Source organism: Dryas octopetala, chromosome 8 (genome assembly GCF_963921425.1).
Source record: "Dryas octopetala chromosome 8, drDryOcto1.1, whole genome shotgun sequence".
Taxonomy (NCBI): domain Eukaryota; kingdom Viridiplantae; phylum Streptophyta; class Magnoliopsida; order Rosales; family Rosaceae; genus Dryas; species Dryas octopetala.
Window position 1 is genome coordinate 7,922,021 of NC_141373.1, and position 23,861 is coordinate 7,945,881.

General features: G+C 34.6%; 3 protein-coding genes across 3 annotated transcripts; all 3 read right to left on the bottom strand.

Moving 5' to 3' along the window:
• Positions 1–4,250: 4,250 nt before the first annotated feature.
• On the bottom strand, positions 4,251–7,167 carry LOC147276781 (B3 domain-containing protein Os01g0234100-like). The gene is made up of 7 exons (XM_086255198.1): positions 6,969–7,167; positions 6,783–6,857; positions 6,310–6,344; positions 6,056–6,212; positions 5,754–5,960; positions 5,450–5,540; positions 4,251–5,234 (listed from the first exon to the last, which is right to left on the bottom strand). The coding sequence occupies exons 1-7, from the start codon at positions 7,134–7,136 to the stop codon at positions 4,507–4,509; spliced, it is 1,461 nt and encodes a 486-aa protein (XP_086111324.1). The 5' UTR covers positions 7,137–7,167; the 3' UTR covers positions 4,251–4,506.
• Positions 7,168–8,330: 1,163 nt separating this feature from the next.
• LOC147276782 (B3 domain-containing protein Os01g0234100-like) lies at positions 8,331–10,158 on the bottom strand. The gene is made up of 4 exons (XM_086255285.1): positions 9,879–10,158; positions 9,577–9,783; positions 9,267–9,357; positions 8,331–9,160 (listed from the first exon to the last, which is right to left on the bottom strand). Exons 1-4 carry the CDS (start codon positions 10,014–10,016, stop codon positions 8,439–8,441), a joined length of 1,158 nt encoding a protein of 385 aa, XP_086111411.1. The 5' UTR covers positions 10,017–10,158; the 3' UTR covers positions 8,331–8,438.
• A 2,852-nt stretch (positions 10,159–13,010) lies between these two features.
• Positions 13,011–16,048, bottom strand: LOC147276783 (peptide methionine sulfoxide reductase (Protein of unknown function DUF829, transmembrane 53)). Its single transcript, XM_086253786.1, has 7 exons — positions 15,715–16,048; positions 15,439–15,496; positions 15,184–15,264; positions 15,000–15,038; positions 14,635–14,874; positions 14,405–14,546; positions 13,011–13,917 (listed from the first exon to the last, which is right to left on the bottom strand). The coding sequence occupies exons 1-7, from the start codon at positions 15,900–15,902 to the stop codon at positions 13,427–13,429; spliced, it is 1,239 nt and encodes a 412-aa protein (XP_086109912.1). The 5' UTR covers positions 15,903–16,048; the 3' UTR covers positions 13,011–13,426.
• Between the last annotated feature and the right edge of the window lie 7,813 nt (positions 16,049–23,861).

A 23,861-nucleotide genomic window follows, 5' to 3' on the forward strand; every position in this document is an offset into this window, starting at 1 on the left:
TGGGTCTTTGGCTCTCTCACAGTCTCGCTTATGGTTTGTGGGGGTAAAGACTGAAGAGTGAAGAAGTGAAGATATAGAATGGGGAAGATGAACAGACTGTTTGCTTTCAAATTTGGATTTCTGTCAGACACTCAAGAGGTAGAAGCTTACCTAAAATGGAGCCAGTTTTCAAAATTAATAGGGAAAAAGGGAAACTAATAGGGGCTCTTTGGGCATTAACAATGTCTTGAAAACATTTTTGTTCACCCTTTTTTTTCCTGCCCTTTTTTTACTTACCATCCACTTAGACCATTTTAGAGATGAAACCATCTCCAATGGAGAGAAATGGAAAGAAATTCTTAATTTTTGCTCTATATGGAACAAAACTTAGAGATAGAACAATCAGTTTTATTTCAGAAATTAAAGAGAAACAATTAGGGTCTATCTGTCTTCACGTGTATGGGTTTTAGAGAAATTATTGTATATGATCGTAACATCACGTGACATAATGACGTGGTGTTACCAATCCACTTAAATTATAATACGTGTACAAATTAATTTCTAAAATGTTCAAAAATACCCTTAAAATTGTACATGTGTTATAATTTAAATGGATTAGTGACATTACGTCATCATGTCACGTGTTGTTACGGTTATATACAAAAATTTTCTATTGGTTTGAGTGTGATCTAGCTGGCAAGCATAAGCTTGCTTACAATTATCTTTTGACCGTTGCAACACTAGGCAAAGATAAAAAATTTTGAATTCTTTTGATTGTTACAAAGTATTGCGCTGGTTTCTTTTTAAAGGTACCATTTTGTTGTTGTTTGTTTTTATGTTAATATTGTTATTGATATGATTGTTTTTAATCCATTAGGCACGACACAACATGAATACAACACGAGTCAAGCATGATATAAGCACGACACAAACACGACATGGGCCAGCCACGATATAAGCACGAAATGAACCCGACACGAGCCAAGCACGACATAAGCACGAACACGAAATGAGCCTGAACTAGACATGACTTGTTTAACATTATTATTATTTTTTTTTTACCTTTTTAAAGAACTTTTTAATAAAAAAGGTCTGTTGAATTTATGTGCCAAATTTCAATGTTTTTCATTTTAACTACCAAAACTTATATGTTATTTCAATTTATATACTAACTTTAAAAAATGTGGTTCTACCGAGTGCTTGAGAGATTTTTTTTTTACAAACTCAACTGCCACAACTTTTTTACTGATTTGTTGTTATTTCAGTATTTGCAAGACTTAAGCTTTAATGTTTACTCTTTAAATTGTAAAACACTAAAACTGCATCCCCCAAGTCTAAATCAAAAGCATTAAACCTTTAATAAACTTTGAATTTTTTGAATTTCATACAATCACAAAGACACAGCTATATAGCAAACCAGGAAAAAAAAAAAACCAACGGAAAACCACCAAGCACTTGACACTTTGGGAACGATTTCAAAATTTCAAAATATGAAAAGCTCGAGGACGATTGTCATTGTAATTAAAAAACAAAATTTTTATCAAACAATATTGATATTTTGTCTATATTATGAGCTTCAACTTTTAATTTATATATTGTCCAAGGTGCCCCAGGTATATTTTTCTAGCTCCACCACTACTCATGCCCATGAAATTGTCCAAAACTATGCCAAACTGTGGTCACAACACATTTTAGAATGCCTCTATAACTAGAACAGATTAACACCACTCTGTGTGCACATTTTAATTAATTTCAAAACTTTCTGGCAAGCCCATCTTACCATGTCCTTGTATAGTTCAAAATAGGGGAAAAACCCCCAAAAGGAATAAGTATAAATAGAGCACATGAAATGGGAAATAAGAAAAAGAAAGAAAGAAAAAAGAAAAAAAAAAACAGAGTATAGTGTTTTTCACATTGTTTGCAGTTATCAGTTTGAGACATGAAGATTTTTCATGAACAGCTTTTCTGTGATCTTTGGTGGTCCTCCCCTCTTAATCTGCAAACCATTATTAAATAGTCACATACTCAGTTTACAAGCAAAACCATACACATACCCGAGAGAGAGAGAGAGAGAGAGAGAGAGAGAGAGGACCTAGGAGGTAGATAAGAGGAGCTCTGTTTTCTGGTCTTGAACAACAACCATTGGGTCTTTGGCTCTCTCACAGTCTCGCATATGGTTTATGAAAACTGAAGAGTGAAGAGTGAAGAGACTGTATAGGCGCAAATATAGAATGGGGAAGATGAAAAGACTGTTTGCTTTCAAATTTGGATTTCTGTCAGACACTCAAGAGGTAGAAGCTTCCCCAAAATGGAGCCAGTTTTTAAAATTAATAGGGAAAGAGGGAAACTAATAGGGGCTCTTTGGGCATTAACAATGTGTGGGTTGTTAGTCTTGAAAACAAGTTTGTTCACCCCTAAGAAAAAAAAATTTCCTACTCTTTTTGGTGAAAAAAACAAAATTTCCTACTCTTTTTTCGTTACCATCCACTTAGACTATTTTATAAATGAAACCATCTCCAATGGAGATAAATGAAAAGAAATTCCTAATTTTTGCTCCATATAGAACAAAGTTTAGAGATAGAACAATCAATTTTATTTCATAAATTGAGGAGAAACAATTAGGGTTTATCTGTCTTCACATGGGTGGGTTTGAGTGTGATCTAGCTAGCAACCATAAGCTTGCTAGCTTACAATTATCTTTTGACCCTTGCAATACTTTGCAAGGGTAAGAATTTTTGAATTCTTTTGATTGTTACAAAGTGTTTTGCTGGTTTCTTTTTAAAGATACCATTTTGTTGTTGTTTGTTTTTATGTTAATTATTGTTGTTGATATAATTGTTTTTAACCCGTTAGGCACGACACGAACACAACACGGGCCAATCATAACATAAGCACGAGCACGAAATAAGCCGGAACTAGAAATGACTTGTTTAACATTGTTTTTTTCCCTTTTTAAAAAATTTTTCAATAAGAAAATTTAATTTTTCAAGCAAGAAATTGTTAATATTAGTTAGAAAGAAAAATATATTCTGAAGATAAGTTTTCCCATATTAATATACTAAAAAAAAATAAAAAAAAAACAGCTCATGAGTTGACTTGTTTAAGACACAGACAAATACGACAGGAGCACGAATTGGTAGTGGGATGTGTCGGGCCTAGGTCTTAGCTGTTTGGGCTGGCATGAGCACAACACAATTATTAAATTGGTCAGCCTAACCCATTTGACACATCTAGTTGGATCTAAGACTACCTAATCAACTAGTTAATGGTTTTTTTCTTCTTTTTTTTATCTTGGGAGAGGGGGAAATCAAACTTGAAACCTCTTCAACATTAAGAGTGAAATACCACTAGACCACAAGCTAGTTGGTCAATTACAAATGCAATCCAATGGTGATTATACGTTGTCTCTTACAGCTCAAAATTTGTCACTCATGTAAATAACTCTATAATGAATTTGTTTTTTTAATCTAAATGAAGATGATTTATTACTTGAACGTTTTCCAACAAAGTGAAGAAATAAATCACTAAATCAATAACTAGTTAGTATTAAAAAGGCTTATTCATAAATTTGCTCCTTGAAACTAACTTTTTTTTTTTTTTTTTCATTTTGTCCCCTGAAAGTTAAATCCTCCTACTTTGCCTCTCGAACTTTACACTCTCATCTACACCCTCAACTCCATCAATTATCTAGAATTCTAGAGCTCCGTTTTGAGTGATCTTTATATAATTGTAAAGAGAAGATGCATAGCTTCAAAACGAGTATAAGATTGCTGATTTTGGTGAAGGTTTGATAGGTCAAAAGTTGAGATAAAAACTGGACTAATGGATAAAGTTGGCGAAACTTGGCTATTGGGAGTCATTTGTAAAGTTCAGAGAACAAAGTGAGAGGATTTAACTTTCAAGAAGCAAAATGAAAAAAAAAAATGATTTCAAGGGGCAAATCCATGAATAAGCCTATTAAAAATTAATAATTGAAATGTGTAAGTTACTTACACAACTACAAAGTAATAATTAATACTTTAAAAAGAAGGAAGTAAAATTATTATTAAACAGGAGTCCAGTCCACTTCTTCATTGCCCATAATATATTTCTAGTGGTATTCCACTTGGAAGCCATCGATGCATGCCACGTTGGCATTTGTTTAATCCAACGGTAGAAGAAGAGGGTACACAACTACACATAGAAAGCGATGCAGTGTGCATCCATGCTCTGTCATTAACTATAACCAAATGATAAATGCCATAGATTCATGAAACTTGGAAGTTGGAACTTTGAATTTATTAGCTTACGTTTGAAGATGGTCTCCAGCAGTTCATGCATATAAGGAATTTTCCGTCCTAAAAATTTATTTTTCCTAATATGTGGAATCCCTATAATATACATTTAACAAAGATCATCTTCGCAAGGCATTACATGCATTCTGCAAAAGCATAAGGACTTGTGTGTGTTTGTGTGTATGTCGTCTGTCTATTTTCTAGGTCATTGTTCTAGAACTATAAGCCAATTGTTAAAAGAATATTCTTCTCATCACCATGGAGCATTGGCCTCTTCCTGAAAGATGAGTTCATACCTCTTGGCAATTTCTTCCAAAGCCTCTACCTTAGCATCAAGACTTGCTATCATCTCTTTCAATTCCAAATACTTGGATTCAAGAGCTCTCATCTCCTTTTTTGCACAAACTTGCTCAAGTTTAGATTCTTCTAAATACCTCTTTGATTCCATAGACTCCTTTGATTCCAAGGACAGACTCAGAAGCCACTTCAGCCGGGCACGTAAAAATCCAACATTCATACCCAACACCTCAAAGGCATCTAGAGTCTTCTCCCACATTACATAATCAGCATGAGGGGTGGATAGCTTGCAAGCTCTGATGGCATTAGCAATTCTAGTAGTTTCAGTTATTATTTCAGCAGCCAACTTACAATTAATACCAATGAGGAGATGGTCATGCAGAAATGAACTTTGAGAGCAGCATAGATCATAATAGTTAGTCCTGAGCTGTTTGGAGAGATGAGAATCTATAGTCACACCATTAATAACAATGGTGAAATTCTCAATGCTTCTAACATCTTCAAAATCAGCAACTGGTCTTGGAAATCTAATACCTTTTGGAATGTTGGAGCCAAATTCCTCATTGTCATCCTCAGAGTGATAATCTACAAGCTCAGGATTAGTATCTAATGTCAGCCTTGTCTTTCGAATATTGCCTTGACACACATCTCTGACTCTTGGAACAGGCATTGCATGATTTTCCTCTGCATAATCTTTCATCAAGTTATTACCAAAAAAAATAAAAAATCTTCCATCATGTTAACATTTCAGGTTTGGATGATTATGGGGAGTAGTTTTAGAGACCCCTCATAATTTCTGAAGAAGCAAAGTAGATTAGAGAGAGAGAGAGAGAGAGAGAGAGAGAGAGAGAGAGAGAGAGAGAGAGAGAGAGAGAGAGAGAGAGAGAGAGAGAGAGTACCAAACACTGTTTGTTTGGCACTGGCATTGAATTTCAAGAGACTAAAAGCTGCATCTACTTCATCAAGACTATGTGCTCCCATTATGTACACCTGTAACAGTGTGTAGAGAGAACAATCAACGAAACTTAGAACTGCACAGATAGATATCAGGAAATTATACGGATAAACCACATTGAACCAGAAGAATAAGCTTCATTGTAGCAAGGAGTCCAACTTAAGGGGACAATATGGCCAATTGAATATGTCACAATAAATTTAAGGGTATTAAGAACCAGAAATTCCCAAGAAACAACAGTGGCATACCTTAAACTTCAAAGGCCTGACCAAACGGAAAACTAAGAGATCACCGACAAGTAACTTGTTTTCAATACAAAACATTTTCCATCCACTACTCAGTATCCTCTTTCCCACAAGAAATTTTGTTCTATATTCTTGCCCGCTTTCATCTTCCAAGGTTACTGTTGTATCGTGCAATGGCAAATGGAAATGGCAGAATTCCTTAGGCAGTGTCTGTCAATAGAAAAATTAAGTGCATAACTACATAAATATTTGTTTAGGACTCCAACTCCAGTCCTTCAAAACTTGGTACATTGTTTCAGACTTACCACACAAAACCAACGGGTTACATTTGAATGTATCATAGACTTCACAAAGATGGGGCATTCAACTCCTAGATTTTCCTGGATCTCTTTAATTTGGTTTTCGACAGAAGACTCCTGAGGATCGTCACAATTATCAAACATGTTGCTCTTCCGTTTGCATCTACTCAGTCAATCAAGACATCAATATTAGATACTTGAACTTGAAGCACTAAAATGTTTAAGATAATTAACTAAGCATTTTGATGAAATATACCTACCCTTTAGGCGTTTGAGGATGGCCAGCAAGAACTTTCTGTTAAAAAATCAAAAGAATTGTCCATTCAATTCAATTCTTTATTGGATTAATTGAAAATAATATTACCATAAGATAATTCAACTAATTGGGAATAGATGAATATACAAGAGCTGAATCAGAAACTGGGCTACAAGTTGTTGATTTGCAAATAACAATCTGCTGGGTCAATTAATCAAACAGAAAAGCAGACCCAAATGGAAAGAGAATTCAATACTACTCCAGAGTCCAGGCTACAGGGAGAGGGTGCCTGAGTTCAGTTGTTTACCCAAAAAAAATTAAGATAGTAACAAAAACCAGAAGTAAACAAATTTGAGTCATTTAACACTTTAACAGTGTTGGTTCTAGGATTCTGAAATAATTTGTGACGATTAGAAGATGAACCATTTTAATTAGTGAGTAAGGTGCGTAGAAAATGACAAAGAAAAGCGTTCTCACTCGCTTGGCCTTATGGGTTGGACCAGCCTTGAACACATCTTTGTGGGTCTCCAATGGCTGCCTCTGCTCTACTACCTGCCATTGAAAAAACTACTATTGAGCAAGCACATTCACAACCTTATATGCAAACCCATCATTTACAGAATATATGCGGAGAGAGAGAGAGAGAGAGAGAAAGAGAGAGACCAAGGGGGGAGAATGAAGAGTACTTCGGCGGCTATGGTACTGGGAAATAGTCAAATGGTCTTCTTCTTCTTCTTCTTCTGTGAAATACTCAAAGAATTCCTCCTTGACATTGAAGTTGAGCATGAAGCTTTGGCTGTCTTTCCTCTCCTGAATCATCGTCATTGGCATTTGACCAACACCCAAGCTGAGAGCTCCGAGAGCTCTGCCACCTCACCACCCTTTTTTTTTTTTTTTACCCTTTTGTGAATAAGCACTATTCGCCCACGTTTAGCTTCTCAAACAAGTTATCCATCTATTCTACTGTTATGAAATGAATAATCTACGCTAAATATATCAATTGTGTCCCTCCCTAATATATTATATTTTAGTAATTAGTTAAGAAATTGAGGTTATAATAGTAATTGCACATCACCTCACTTTTACGGATATTTTTCCATCAGGAATGGGCATGCCAGTATGTCACATCCTCTCACATCCTCGCACATTAATGAGGCTCACATCAGGGAGTTCTTCTCAACTGGGAAAAGAGGCCTCATAGAGCATGCCCTCATATTGTACTCATGAGCAAAGCTAGGAAACCATATTTTGATTATACATAGTGTATCGCCTCTCTCTAATAGAAATAAAGGTGAGATTCATCGATATAAATAGTTCTCATTTCTATTAGAGATGTGATCCTTAATATAATACCAAAATGTGATTTCTCTAACATTATTATTAGCTTACATATACTTTGTTTATATGCCCGTGAAGGCAAAAAGACTTCATTTTTTACTCTTATTTATAAGGTATAAATCTTACAGTCACGATGATTCATAGCAAGCATATCTAGCAGTGTTAATTGAACCATTGTTATAGTCTTCATATTAAAGAGGACTTTTTTTCTATGGACTATTATCTCATGCAACCAACTTCTCACCCCCACTCTTAAAACCACCTATGCATTTCGATGGTTCATGAGATGGACAAAATCTGGAGAAATTATTGTATTCGTATACACCATGTGGCATTATTATATGATGTATCTAACTAGTTATATTGTACCATTATTTACTTTTATCTGGCGAGAGAAGGATCCCTACATCGGGAATTCAAGGCATTACATAGTGATTTACAAGCGTGTTTTTAAGAAATTTCTTTTTCCAAATGTTTGGACAAGCTTTTTCGTTCTCCTCCATAAGCAGTAAATTACTAGAACTCGCACTTTTTGAAATTTATGTTAGAGAGGAGGTTGTTACATGCAACCCCAAGGCCAGATCAATCACTTCTGGCTATCAAGTAACATGTGATGAGTCAGGTGAAGATAGAGATCCATAATCAAAGAAAAATAATCTCTTCTCAAAATTAAGACTGGAAAAAAAATGTCATTGGCAAAGGATTTATCTGTAATGCTCATTACCTATACATATTGCAACCAACTGAAGAATGTGGAATCCCTATTATAAGCCAATTGTTACATAAGTATTCTACTCAACGCCATGGAGCATTAGCCTCTTCCTGGAAGACAAGTTCATACCTCTTGGTAATTTCTTCTAAAGCCTCTACCTTAGCATCGAGATCTGCAATCATCTCTTTCAATTCTGAATACTTGGATTCGAAAGCTCTCATCTCATCTTCTGCACAAACTTGCTCAAGTTTAGCTTCTATATATCTCTTTGATCTCATAGCCTCTTTTGATGTGAAGGAAAGGCTCAGAAGCCGCTTCATCCGGGCACGTAAAAATCCAACATTCATACCCAACAGCTCAAAGGAATCTAAAGTCTTTTCCCACATATCATAATCAGCATAGGGGGTGGAAAGCTTGCAGGCTCTAATGGCATTAGCAATTCTAGTAGTTTCCGTTATTATTTCAGCAGCCAACTTGCCATTAATACCAACGAGGAGATGGTCATGCAGAAATGACCTCTGAGAGCAGCATAGGTAATAATAGTTAGTCCTGAGCTGTTTGGAGAGCCGAGAATCTATAGTCACACCATTGACAATAATGGTGAAATTCTCAATGCTTCTAACATCTTCAAAATCAGCAACTGGTCTTGGAAATCTAAGGCATTCTAGAAAGTTGGAGCCAAATTCCTCATTGTCATCATCAGAGTGATGATCTGCACGCTCAGGATTAGTATCCAATGTCAGCCTTGTCTTTCGAATATTGCCTTGACATATATCTCTTAGAAGAGGCATTTGATGGTTTTCCACTACATAATCATTCATCAAGTTATTACCAAACATAAAAAAGCTTTACTCAAGTTAACATTTCAGGTATGGATGCAGTGATTATGGGGAGTAAGGGAGAGAGAATACGAAGCACTGTTTGCTTGGTTCCGGCATTAAATTTCAAGAGGCTAAAAGCTGCATCTACTTCAGCCAGACTATGTGCTCCCATTATGTACACCTGTAACAGTGTGCGTAGAGAGAACAATCAACAAAAACTAGAGCTGCACATGAAAGATATCAGGAAATTAGACCGATAAACCACATGCAAAAGCAGAAGATTCAGCTTCATCCTAGAAAGAAGTCCAACTTTAAGAGGACGATATGGCCAATTAAATATGTCACATTAAATTTTAGGGTATTAAGAACCAGAAATTCCCAAGCAACAACAGTGGCATACCTTAAACTTCAAAGGCCTGACCATATGGAAAACTAAGAGATCACCAACAAGTAACTTGTTGTCAATACAAAACCTTCTCCATCCACCACTCAGCCTCCTCTTTCCCCCAAGAAAATTTGTTCTATATTCTTGCCCACTTTCATCTTCCAAGGTTATGGTTGTATCGTGCAATGGCAAATGCAAATGGCAGAATTCCTTAGGCAGTGTCTGTCAATAGAAAAATTTTGTGCATAACTACATACATATTTGTTTAGGACTCCAAGTCCTGTCCTTCTAAACTTAGTACATGGGTTTAGACTTACCAATAAAAAGCAATGGGTAACATTTGATGGTCCCATATGTGTCACAAAGATGGGGCATTCAGCTCCTAGATTTTCCTGGACCTCTTTAATTTGGTTTTGGATAGAAGAAACTTCAGGATCGTTAACATTATCGAACATGGTTCTCTTCCCTTTACAGCTAGTCAGTGAATCAAGACATCAACACTAGATATACTTGAACTTAAACTCTAAATTGTTCAAGATAATTAACCAAACATTTTGATAAATGTACCTACCATTGAGTTTTTTGAGGATCACCAGGAACTTTCTGTTCAAAAATCAAAAGAACTTTCCACTCAGTTCTTACTACATTAATTGAAAACAATACTACCATCAAGATCATTCAACTAATTGGGAATAGATGAATAAACAAGTTTTGTATCGGAAATTCGGCTACAAGGTGTTGATTTGCAAATAACAATCTGTTGGGTCGATTCATCAAACATGCAATAAACAAAAAATGGGCATGTTCTTTGGCTAGCACAATTTCTGGCTTTCCCATATGATTGTTAAAGCACCCAACAGAAGACCAAATGGAAAGATAGAGAAAACAATACCACCCCAGGCTACATGGGATGTAACATAAACGAGGGTGCCTGAGTTAATTTATCTGGTCACCCAAAAAAATAATGGTAACAAAAACCAGAGACAGATACTGTATTACTGTGTTGATTTTTAGTATTATGAAATAATTTGTGACTACTAGAAGAAGAACCATCTTAATTAGTGAGTAAGGTGTGTGCAGAAAATGACAATGAAAAGCGTTCTCACTCGCTTGGCCTTATGGGTTGGACGGGTCTTGAACACATTTTTCTGGGTCGCCAATGGCTTCCTCTGCTTTACTGCCTGACATTGAACTACTATTCAGCAAAGCACATTCACAACCTTATATATGCAAATCCATCAAATACAGAACGTATATCGGTATATGTATACATATTTACAGAGAGAGAGAGAGAGAGAGAGAGAGAGAGAGAGAGAGACCCTTCGGCGGCTATGCAGACAAAACTGGGAAACAGTCGATTTGTCTTCTTCTTCTTCTGTGAAATACTCGAAGAATTCCTCCTTGGCATTCATGTTGAGCATGAAGCTTTGGCTGTCTTTCCTCTTCTGGGTCATCGCCACATGCATTTGACAAACACCCAACCTCAAGTTCAGAGCTCTCTTGGCCCCCAAAAAAAAAAAAAAAAAAAACCTCAGAGCTCTCTCCACCTCAACACCTTTTTCCTTTTTGTGAATATGCAGTATTCACAGACCCAGCTTAGCTTCCCAAACAAGCAATTCATGATTCATCTATGGGCAAAATATCAATTCTATCCCTCCCTAATAATATTTATTTAAAAATTAAAGTTATTACAGTAATTACACATCACTTCACTTCTCTCTCTCGCTGTTCTCATGCTCTGCATGTGTGTGATGCACTCATGCACTGATGCTTATGGATTATTAATAATCCGACGTATCAAAATTGTCTGATTTTTTTTTTTTTGCCACGATCAAAATTGTCTTATCAAAAACACATTTTCTATCCTAGAAATAATTAAAATAAAAATTAATGAAAAGTTATTATGCACTCCAAATATTATGGAGTCACACATAAAGAGTGCTGAGAACCTATTTTTAGTACAGACAGAGGTGAAATTGTTTTATTGTATGCCCAATTATTTTGAAGTGCTTATATTTTCACTTTCTATCATATTTTCTCACCCACCTTATTTTTACACCCACTATTAAATTTAAAAAAAAAATATAAAAACATTCTTTCTACCTTCCATAATTTCTATAATATTCTTTGATATACCCACTTAAACACTCACCTACTAAATATTATGTTCACCTCCCTTAACTATTATTCCACACACCCATCTTTTTTCCAAATAGAAGAAAAAGAATCTTATAACTATCCTATAATTCATTCATAAATTCCAAATTAAATCCTTAAGATTAATATTCAATTTCTAAATCAAAAGAAACAATAAAATGAGAATGAATTCTTAATCTAAAATTATAAATAAATAAAAAAGGTTTAAGGTATAGAATAATCATATATTTTAATAGATGTATGACATCAACCAAATAGTATCATCGATTTTAAGTTTTGGTGTTAGAGTAAAATTAGGGTTTATGGAAGAAAAGAATTATGAAAAAAAAAATGGATGGGTGGGATGATAGTTAAAGGGGGTGAGAATAGTGTTTAGTAGGTGGGTGTTTGAGTTGTTATATCAAAAGAAAATTAAGATTAAATACCAAATATCAATAGTTTTTCAGTAAAGCAGGAAGACACTAATTTTTTTTTTTAGTTTAGGTACTAACCTAGAGCAAGACATTTTGAATTAGGTCACAAATCAGTTTGTTATACACTTGTGACTGTCGAACAGTCACAGTTGTGACCGTTTCAAATTTATAAAAATTCAAAATTTTTAAGGGTTTAATACTTTTGATTTAGGCTTGGGGGATGAAATCATATAAACCAAAGACTAAACATTAAAGTTTAAGTCTTGCAAATATTGAAAAAACAACAAATCAATAAAAAAGTTATGACTGTTAAACAGTCACAGCTCAATATAACCATATGTTTTAAAATTGGTACCTAAACTGAAATTTAGTACCTAAAGTGAAATGATATAAATATTTTGGTAGTTAAAATGAAAAAAACATTACAATTTGGTACTTTAAAGTCAACGAACCTTTATATCAAAGGGTATTATAAGAATAATAGGAGATAAGAAGAGTGTTTTTATATTTTTTTCAAATTTAATAGTGGGTAAAAGAATAGAACAGGGGGTATAGATTAGGATTGAGAACCTTTCCTTCCCTTTTTAAGCTTTTTATTTTTCAGTTTTAATTCTATTAGTCTTTCTATTCTCCTTTTTCCTCACGTCTCATTCTCTTATAAGTAATAACTCTTCTATTTCTCATCTTCATCTCCTTTATTTTTCTTAAGGGAATTGAATAAAAAACAAAAAGGTTACCGAACAAACCCAAATTTTAGGTCTTTGTTTTTGGTGTGAGGGTAGAAAGACTTCATTTTTCATTTTTCACTCTTTACAAGTTACAACATATAAATCTTACAGTCACGTTCAACGGAAGCATCTCGCACTGTTAATTGAACCATTTTAAAGAGGACATTTTATCTATAGACTATTTATCTTATGCAACCAACTTCTCACCCCACTCCTGGATAATCAACATCTACCATCAAGAAAACCTATACATTGTATCTGATGGTTCATAAGATAAGACAAAATCTGTCTTAAACATATGTACCTTATACTATATATATACATGTGATCTCATCCCTAGTTCTATTTGTACACTTCATGCCAGAGTACCAACTACTTGTGCATGGATCTAGTCCGAATACAGCAGAATATGTCGGAAAATGCAGACCTCACCTCCATCGCATGAGCTGCTACCACTAATTCTTTACTCATCATCCTGTGGGAATCAGATTTGCAAGATATATCTTAGGATCTTGACAATTCAAGCCACCTAGCAGAGTTCCCTTAAAGGCCAACTCATAAGAGAGGTCATAATCTCGAGCGACGAATGCTTTTGAGACCATGAGAAGGTAGTTTACGAGCAGAGGCAAATGGCTGCCCATTCAAAGACCCACAAAATTTAATATCCCATCCTTCAACGTTCTTAGGGACACAAACATCAAACAGGACTTGGCCAAGAACACTATGTGCGCTAATGCTTGGGGGCTTAGGCAGAGAGATTGATCTTTCTTTCTGTTCATCTTGTAAAGACCCAGATTCCCTGCCATTTGGATTCTCTGCTGAACTTGGCAAGAAGAAGTGGTCGCTTGGCTCAACTGCAACTCTTCTGAGGCTCTGGTTAGAGTTAACTGCTGCTTTCTGGAGATCACAGATTAGTTCAGATATCTCATCATGCATGCCTTCCATGCCAACGTTTTCACTTTCAAGTTTCTGAACTCTTTGAGAAAAAACCAAAGCTGCCTTCTCAAGAAAATGAGTTACACAAGACCTATATTGTATTGGATAATGCTTGTAATGACCTGAGATGAACAAAAAGTAATGTTAGTTTCGATCCTATGTGCCTCAAACATAGACGTAAACCAATAGGCAAAAGTTAAAAATGCGAAAAATACCATGCAGCACAATTTAAACATCAAATCTGAGCACTTCTGCATCTATTTTTGTGATTTTCTGTTTTTCCAAGATAAGATGGTTCCCACAGAAGGTTCCACACAAAATCAAGAAATTTATAACAATTATTATTCAAGAGTGTTGCCTGTTGACATGAAGATAGAAACAATGCTTTGCACACCATAATTTCACTAAAGCAAAAACATACATATTTAATTCCATATACCAAATAATTATAAAAAAAGTATGTAAGAAACCAGCGTTATGTGTTTACTGGTTTCTGATACCAAAACACATCACTGACGAGCAATATAATGTTTGGAGGTATTGCTCAATAATGAAATTTAAAACTACAGAACAGGATACAAATAACAAAGAGAGAGTTTTGAAACAAACCTAGGTGAGGGGAGCCATTCAATTTCACAAGCTTGACGTCTCCTCCAAATTCTTGTAAACGTTGAGTGAAATTGCAGATAATATGATAGGGAGCGAGATCATCCTTATCAGAACAAAAAATGAGAAATGGAGCACCCAAATTCTGTAGGCAAACAATTAAATTGGTGCATTAAATAACAGAAACAAACAACAGACAACTATAGGAGGGTAAAGTCTAAGTAATAGCTTACAACAGAGGAACACAAAGACTGCCAATACTCAGTATATTGGGATTCAAATCTTGTAAGATACAAAGCATCCAGACCAGAAGCAATGCCTTTAGCTACCCAAGATACTAGTTTTGATGATCCAGGCATCTTTCGAATGGTTGGGTGTAGAGCATACTGAGTACCCAGGTCACTTGTAAAATCAACTGGACCAGAATCATAGATATGCCCAGTAATACAATTTCTGACCAATCGATATTCGCCCTTCACAAAGTTAAAGAAATTAATAAGAATAGAGTTTCTAGAATAAATATTTTGGATCAAATGATCATTATCAACAAAAATACAAAGCAGAAAGTTTTAACTGAAACTACAAAAGAAAAGCATACCGGAAGATAGAGCTGACTTTCACAAATCCCCTCAATAATCTGCATTTACATGTGCTAGTCATTACACATTACCGCCATTGCAATAAAATCAGTAAAGACTAGTTAAGACTTGTAAAAGAATATCCTGAAATTAACTTATTGGTACCAAATACGAAATGGGGTATCGGTTATTCATAGAATTTACCTGAAAAACCTTGTACATACAAGCTTTTGTACCAGCAGAAAGACCCACAAAGACTACAGGGCATGGCTTAATCCTTAGCTCCTGAAAACCCCAAAAATAATAACTTAATAATAAAAAAAAATATGTTGAACACAAACACACACGCAACTATTCAAACAGTCGTAGCCCTTCGGTTCCGAGCTCCCTAAACTAATAAAATATGAATCAAAATCCTAAGAAACATTTAAAAATTGGCAAGCCAGTAAGGAAGCTGACCTCAACAAGCTCATTGAGAATAACAAAAGCGGACGACATGGCCTTTTCGGGATGGAATCTGCACATATTTTCAACATCAAGGAAAAAATTTAGCTCAAAATGCAGAAAATAAATAACAATCCAATCCTAAAAGCCATTCCGTGAAGCACAAACCAAATTTCTACCAATTACAAGCAAACCCACGAAAGTTCCAATACATATAACTAAACAAGTATCCTAAAAGATTATGCATGGTCTGTTTGGTTGGTGAGAAAATGTGAGCAGAGAGCCACGTACGCGTGGAGAAAATGGGCATGGCAAACGAGGGAGTTCCAACCCAGAGACGTATACAAATCCACGTAATTCCTCAAGTGTCGCTCGTGAATCGAAACCCAAGCAAAGATGACGGCGATACCTTTGGAATCGGATACCTCCTTTCGTCCCCAGTAGATACCACCACTACCATTATCACTCCCACCCCACATAGCTTAACTTCTGACGGACAGTGAATTGGAATTTGGGACTTTGGGATTTAATTTGGGAATTTGGGGATTAATTCTAGGGTTTTTTGTGGATTTGTTAGATGGGGAAATGGTGGTTGGAGAGGAGTTGATTGTGAGAGCCACTCGCGTCGTATGTTCTGAAGGAGGATCGGATAGGAGCTGCTGCTGGATGGCTGGTCATGCGGTCATGGTGGGATTTTCTGACTCTTAGCTGGCCCCACGCCACGTCAGATCGCGAGCGGTTAACTACGCACCCGATAAGCCCGTTAGGAATTAGGATCATTCTCAGCCACGTCGGATGCTTGTTTTTCAACTTCATTTTTTTCTTCTTAATCTTTGATTAAATTAGAACTAGCATTATTGGTCCAAAAAAAAAAATTAGAATTAGTCATCAATATAGTGTTACTTCGAAGAAAGAATATTTTTAAAATAGGTTTCAGCTATGCCCTGCGCCCTTGGCTTGGCTTTCATAGGATCTGTACTTTGGAAATTTATTAAGGTGTCAACACCTTATATCGAGCGTTCGGTGTATGTATGTCGAGGGTTGAAGTGAGATGTTCGCACGGTGCAAATGTTCGCACCTGATCGAGCTTGTTGTACTTTGATATGCTACTATTGGTGCGCGCTTGTAGGATAACATTATAACAATTTGCAGTCTTTATTGGCTTGGCACATGCTCTGCACGTGTCAATTTATATATATATTTTTTGAATAATATTATACTTACCACATTTTTATACTACATTTTTATACCATTTTACGTGTCATTATTTTACTGGATAAGATTTTTTCTTTTTCTTTTTGGATTTTTGTTTTTATTTTTTAGTATCCAATATATGAATGCCATGTAAATTGTCACATAAAGTGATAAAAATGTGGGATGTTCATCACTACTGATTTTTTATTTATTTTTTGTTCTTATTGTTATTCTCATCACTCTTTCTAAGTTTAGGTAGTGGGGTGTGTTTTTATTTTTAAAATTTTATTTTAATCATTGTATTTTATAATTATACCCTCATTTATTAAGTTGTTTTAAAATGACTGTTTTGTTGAACAAAAGGTATTTTAAGCAATATTATTTTTGGTGAAGCCTGTAACATCAAACTCTTCTCTTGGCTTTATAATAGTAAAGATTAATAATAGTCCCTTTCTAGAATGGACATTCACACAAGTTCACATTTGCAAATCTTTGAGTTTGATTACTCACTAACTTGTTTTTCGGTTAAATATTAAGTTTTAATTCTAAGATTTTGAAAAAATTTAGAATTAATCTAACACCTAAAGTCTATAAGTAATTTTACACCATGAAATTAAACCAGCCAATCCAAAAATCTGCAAACAAAAAAGTACGATTAAGTCCTATAAGATCATCCTTGGCCATAATCAATCAGTCAACGTTGAAAATCCACAAACAAAAAGATACGGTTAAGCCCTCTTTTGACTAAGGCTTCGTTTGGGATTGCGGTGGAGGACCCAAAAGCTGCTGTGAATAACAATTCTCAATCACCTACAACAATTTTGGTGTTTGGTAAAAAAATTAAAAACTGATTTTTCTCACAATTCTCAACTCTCCACAACAAAAACAGAAAGCAGGTTTCTAGGTGTTTTTGAAAGCTCCAGTGAATCACAACAATAATGAATATTTTATTTTACCCATAATACCCTCATTGATTTCTATAATTTTTATTTGTTTATTTTAAATTAAAAAATATGCTCATTGTTAGTTATATTTTATATTGTGATAATTAATTATGATATTTTATTTGTACGATTAAAATTATAATATACCTAAAAAATAATATGCCTACTTATTTAATAATGTTGTCTTTAGAAAAATTAATGCTATTAAAAATTTGTAGCAAAAAATTTCAAAACCAAGTAAAAAAACATTTTGTTTTTACCAAATAAATAAGTGAAAGACACTTTCAGCATCATGTCCATTTTAGTAATTATATACAATCACAGCACCTTTTACATTAACATTTACTAAACACTTTGATACTGTTTTTTGTACTCAGAGAACTTTTGAAAACATAGTTTACCAAACACTTAACTGTTTTACTTTACAGCTGACTTTATTTCACAACTGTTTTACTTCACAGCTGTTTTTCCTAATAGCAATACCAAATTGGCCCTTAAGTCGGATAGTGGCTTTCCACTTTATTTGCTTCTTAATCACAAGTAAAATAGAACTAATGATATTTTAGAGATTAAAATAATTAATTTTGGAAGTTGTCTAATATAGACATCAATCTCACACAGTCACAGTCACAGTCACAAACTCAACAATACAAATTAAAAAGGATTTGACACCCTTTCAACACATCACAGTGACATTATCGACATATTTCGATGGCTCATTACATCTACAATAGCCTTAATTAAAAATCTACATATTATTTAAAGTGTTCAAATAGACACATGAGAAGTGTTCCAAATACTTCACGTCAAGTACTTGTTGGAACATTAATCAGAAATATGAATTTGATAACAAGAAATTTCAATAATAGATAATAATAATAATAATAATAATAATAATAATAATAATAATACAATAAAATGTATACACACTTTAAATAAGTAAAAGGAAAAAAATAGACACAAAGAAATACTAACTGATTGTGATTGAGGCTTGCAAATTGCAATGTCCTAAAGACAGAATTTCACCCATGCACTTTTGATTGCAGTTCTTTTAGCGTCCGTCCGTCCCAGTTTAGTCCTTTTAGGCAAAGGTATTTGTACTTTTGCAAAGACACCCCCACACTTTAAGTGTCTTATAGGTAGGCAACCTTCCTTTCCACAACTCGTAAGGAGACATATTAATCTTCTTATGTGGAATTTTATTTAAAATGGTGTTTGCTGTAAGTAATGCTTCCCCCCCACAGATTATGTGGAAGCCCAGAACTATTTAACATAGAATTTATCATATCTTTGAGTGTTCTATTTTTCCACTCAGCGACACCATTTTGTTGGGGTGTATATGGTGCAGTAGTTTGATGAACTATTCCATGAGATGCACAAAATTCTGAAAAAGCAGTGGATTCATATTCCCCTCTATCAGATCTGAGCACCTTAATAGTTCTATTAAGTTGATTCTTAACTTCTGCCTTATATGTCTTAAATATATCTAAAGCCTCATCTTTGCTATTAATCAAATAGACATAGCAAAATCTACTACAATCATCTATAAAAGTAATAAAATATTTCTTTCTACCTCGAGTTGGTGTTGATTTAAAATCACATAGATCACTATGAATTAAACCAAGAAACTCACTGGACCTTTCAATAGATTTAAAATTCTTTCTAACAAACTTAGATTCAGTACAAACTTCACATTTATGATTTGTGTCTATTTTGAATTTAGGCAATAATTCTAAATTAACCATCCTATAAAGAGAACGAAAATTCACATGGCCTAATCTAGCATGCCAAACATCAAATAACTCAGCAATATAAACAAAAGAAATATTACTATTATTATTATTGAAATAATGTGTTACGTTAAGTTTAAATAATCCATCAGCCAAATATCTCTTTCCCACAAACATACCCCCTTTAGTAAGAACAAACTTGTTAGATTCAAAGACAAGTTTGAAGCCCTTATTGCTCAACAGGGGTCCTAAGACTAAATTCTTGCGAATGTCAGGAACATGTAGGACATCAAGGAGGGTTAGTTTTTTCCCATAAGTGAACTTTAGAATCACTCTTCCTTTTCCTTCAACAGAAAATGCAGATGCATTTCCCATGAACAATTGTTCGCCACCATTAATCTTTTGGTAGGTAGAAAATAAATTTCTATCTCCGCATATGTGTCTAGTGGCTCCTGTATCAATCCACCAGTCTTTAGAGTCTGTCATCATATTGGTTTCAGATATAACTGCTGCCAAATGATTCTCTGTCATATTAGCTTGACTGGTCTTGCCATTGTGGTTGTTTGAGTTGGTAGAATTTTGATCCTTTTTGTGACGGCAGTCTTGTGCTTTGTGTCCAAGTTTCCCACACACCCAACAATTGCCTTTAATTCTCTTGGAGTTGTTGCCCTTCGGCCCATTATCAGAATTTTTCCTTTTATTTTTCCGGAAATTGGACTTCGATTTTGAAGTTTCTTCTTCAACAATATTGGCTTTGGCTTCAATATAAGAAGCATCAATCTTCTCATTCTTCCTGTTTTCCTCTTCCACACGGAGTTTGAGAACCAAATCTTCCATTGTCATCTATTCAGTTAGATGTTTGAGGTATATCTTGAAATCTTTCCAAGAGGGTGGCAATTTTTCAATTATAGCCCCCACTTGGTATTTTTCACAAAGATCCATCTCCTCAACATGTAACTCGTGAATTATAATCTGGAGTTCTTCGACTTGGTTGACAACAAGCTTGGAGTCCACCATCTTGTAGTTCATAAATTTGCCAACGACAAATTTGCTAGAACTTACCTTTTGAGATTTATATTTCTTCTCAAGGGACTCCCATAGATCTTTTGTTGTTTTAAATGATGAATAAACATCATACAACGCATCATCTAGCCCATTCAAAATATAATTTCTGCATAAGAAATCAGAGTTCTCCCATGCAGCAATTGTAGCACAAGTTTCCTTTGACATAGGATATTCATCCGTCAAAGGTGCTTCTTCTTTCAGAAAATGGGCTAGGCTCATTGTTGTTAAATAAAACAACATTTTTTTGTTGCCAACGTTTAAAGTCACCACTTTTAAACTTTTCGAGCTTCTCAGCATGACTCTTCATATTTGCAGATTGTTCCATTACAGATTTCTGTCTTTAGATTGTTGGAACATTAATCAGAAATATGGATTTGATAACAGGAAATTTCAATAATAGATAATAATAATAATACAATAAAATGTATACACACTTTAAATAAGTAAAAGGACAAAAATAGATACAAAGAAATACTAACTTATTGTGATTGAGGCTTGCAAATTGCAATGTCCTAAAGACAGAATTTCACCCCTGCACTTGTGCTTGCAGTTCTTTTGGCGTCCGTCCTCCCAGGATACAACAATCAATAATTCTAAATTGAAGCATTACAATTTTGAACTCTAGCGAACCAATTATATATTTGTACTCTCTTTAGTAAATGATAGAAGGAGAAGAATAGAGTGACTATAAACTAGAAAAATTACTTGAAAAATAATACAGAGCATCATAGGTTTATATAGAACTCAAAAGGTGCTTGTGAAAGAACACAACTAAACACTAAACAATACACACATGCAGTGGCTGTTCACAAAGAAAGATGCAACTCTTGCATGAGACATATCCTTGTGAAGAGGCACGACCAACTACTGCAATATGTGGCACTGCTTGGCAAAAGGAAAGTGACTGTTGGATTGTCAACAACACTTTTCAGTTTTCATTCAATATTAGAAATTAAATATTATAATATAAAATAAATATTATAACATATAATTTCCAACAGTTCTTCCATGAAAAAAGATATATGTGCCATTTACTTAGATGGTCTAAGCATTCTGTCTAAAAAAAAGGATGGTCTAAGCATTTGTACGTTTCAACCATTGAAGTTCCATTCAACAGCTTGAAACATGATATGTACTTTATGTGTTAAGTACTTGAATAATCTTTTGCGTGTATAATACAAATTTTCTCAATTCTGCAAACTAATTGGGGTCTATATATATTCTCTAACTTTCTTTTCTATATTATGTTCTCTATATATATATTTACATTAATATCGTTGACACTTACTATGTATGACAATAAATATTTTATAATAATGCTTCTCTCAGTCTCTGGTTGGAGGAGTTTCTTACAAAAACATGTCTTTTCGGGTCTTTTCAATCTAAATAAATACAAAATTAATTTATAAATTAAATAAAAATACCAAAAAAATATATGCATTTGTGAGAGAGGGTTGGAGAAGTTCCTCCAACCAGGGCTGAGGAAAGTATTATTCAACATTTTATATAACTTTTGATATATATATTAGACGACATCAAACGTTCATGATGTATTCTTATCCTAATTGGATCCTTCACCCACTTCCCTCTCACCACTTGAATTAGTCACATCAATTTAACCATTTTGTATAGTTACATTTTTATTTAACATATTATGTGGTTTGGTAAAGTTGTGATCTTTCAAAAAGCTTAATCTTATATATGATGGAGACTTGTTTTCTTATTAAAAGTAGTCTCACACACTATTAATGTTAGATTGTCATCTAAATCATGGTTAAGTGGACTCTTGTCAAAATGTATTGTAAATATAATTTCGGCCAAATAAGAGAATATAGTAAAGACAAATCAAAATCGTGATCAAATGATTTTGGATGCACATTAAGATATCCAACTTTTTGTTTTGGAAAAATGCTCATTTATATAGCTATCCGTGTTTCATTCTTTTGGGTCAGATTCTCCACTAGTAAATTAATTAGTAATTTCATAATTTTATTTCCATTCTTTGTCCCCTTGTTAGACTTATGAAGGAGCAGCCAAACAGGATCAAAGACCGGAGGTTCATAGTATTAAACAGATTTGACCAAGAAGGTTGGCCCAAAGGAAAAGTCAGGCCTCATCGAGAAAACCTATATATTAAGCATTTAAGTCCAACCCAGCTGTCAGATCCTTTTTTAGCTAGCAAAATGAGAACTACTATTCAAATTTACTTCACATTCCCTATTCAGTACGTATTCACTACCGTCAAAAGCTTCTCGAAAAAAAAAAAGTTGTGTGGAATTCTTTATGCCACGTAGCTGCATGTATTGATTAGCTGAACATTCCACTTAAAGAATGACACTTGGTATAAATTTAGTGACAAAGTGTTGAAAGTAATGTGGAGTAATGTCTCAGAACTTAGTATATGTGCTTATAAGGTATTGGACCTCTCCACCTATTGCCAATTGTTTTTAGGTTGGATGCTCTAATTCTATCATAGTATTAAAACTTGGTTATCCATGTGTAAGGCCCAATGGCTACATGTGCTCTCACGTCACCTAATATAATTTGTCCACATGTTAGAATCAAACTCTCGCCACACGTGCGGGGCGTGTTGAAAGTAATGTGAAGCAATGTCTTATATCGGAAAACTAGGCCACGTTTGTTTCACCATGTTAGTTAGGATTGTGTTAAATAACACTCCTATATTGTGTTTGGTATCACACGGTGCTAGTTTAAGTGAGATTGCATAGCACTGGTTTTTCTTAAAACACCTGCTTAGACATCCTTATATAGCACAATCTGTGAGACATCCTTCTATAGCACAGTGTGAGACTGCGAGAGTGAGGCATGTCTGTTCGCGATCTTGGCATCTCCAAACTTAATTTCTAACTCTCTCAGTCGAACCCATGGGCAAATACAAACAGAGCATATGTGCTTATAAGGTTTTGCACCTCTTCACCCATTGTCAATTGATTTTGGGTTGGATGCTCAAATTTCATCATGGTTTTCACACATAACATCTTTTAATTTTACTATTTTCTCACGTGGTATAAGCAACCCTCTCAGGACCACCCCCGAGGGTAAGAGAAGTAGGCAACGACTTCGGGCCTCAAAATGTGTATGACCCTCAAATTTTATAGATCTCTTAAAGTAATTCATATAAAAAAATCAAGAGCTCTATCTTCATGGTTTGCCTCAAGTGCACAAAATCTCAAGACCGGGCCCTACCAAACCCTACACAAGTTTTTCAAGAAAATGCATATATGAAACCCAACAATTGCCAGATTAATCTCTTTTATCTGGCATTCCCTACCCACTACCATCTTGCATGTTTGCAGGCTTGCAGCATATAAGATAAGCACAAGCTTGACATGTAAGACACCAATTAAATAGGGGCTTGCGGTATATCACCCTATGCCACCTTAATTTATTACTTTCTTTTTTGTTGGCTTTGGATGCCTTGGCAAGGTTTAAGTTTTAACTACCAGCTTTAATTTGGTGGCCTTAAGGGCAGTTGGGTACCTGC

What these genes read in the sequence shown, in the direction of transcription:
- LOC147276782 (XM_086255285.1), bottom strand. Translation starts at nt 10,016, where the DNA reads ATGTTCGATAATGTTAACGATCCTGAAGTTTCTTCTATCCAAAACCAA. An exon ending in TTACCCATTGCTTTTTATTG is followed by an intron (nt 9,784 to 9,878) that starts GTAAGTCTAAAC and finishes TTCTATTGACAG; the next exon opens with ACACTGCCTAAGGAATTCTG. An exon ending in TCAGGCCTTTGAAGTTTAAG is followed by an intron (nt 9,358 to 9,576) that starts GTATGCCACTGT and finishes ACACTGTTACAG; the next exon opens with GTGTACATAATGGGAGCACA.
- LOC147276781 (XM_086255198.1), bottom strand. Translation starts at nt 7,136, where the DNA reads ATGCCAATGACGATGATTCAGGAGAGGAAAGACAGCCAAAGCTTCATG. An exon ending in CTCTTCATTCTCCCCCCTTG is followed by an intron (nt 6,858 to 6,968) that starts GTCTCTCTCTTT and finishes TTTCAATGGCAG; the next exon opens with GTAGTAGAGCAGAGGCAGCC. An exon ending in CATCCTCAAACGCCTAAAGG is followed by an intron (nt 6,213 to 6,309) that starts GTAGGTATATTT and finishes TTGACTGAGTAG; the next exon opens with ATGCAAACGGAAGAGCAACA.
- LOC147276783 (XM_086253786.1), bottom strand. Translation starts at nt 15,902, where the DNA reads ATGTGGGGTGGGAGTGATAATGGTAGTGGTGGTATCTACTGGGGACGA. An exon ending in TTCTCAATGAGCTTGTTGAG is followed by an intron (nt 15,265 to 15,438) that starts GTCAGCTTCCTT and finishes TGGGGTTTTCAG; the next exon opens with GAGCTAAGGATTAAGCCATG. An exon ending in AGTCTTTGTGTTCCTCTGTT is followed by an intron (nt 14,547 to 14,634) that starts GTAAGCTATTAC and finishes GTTTGCCTACAG; the next exon opens with AATTTGGGTGCTCCATTTCT.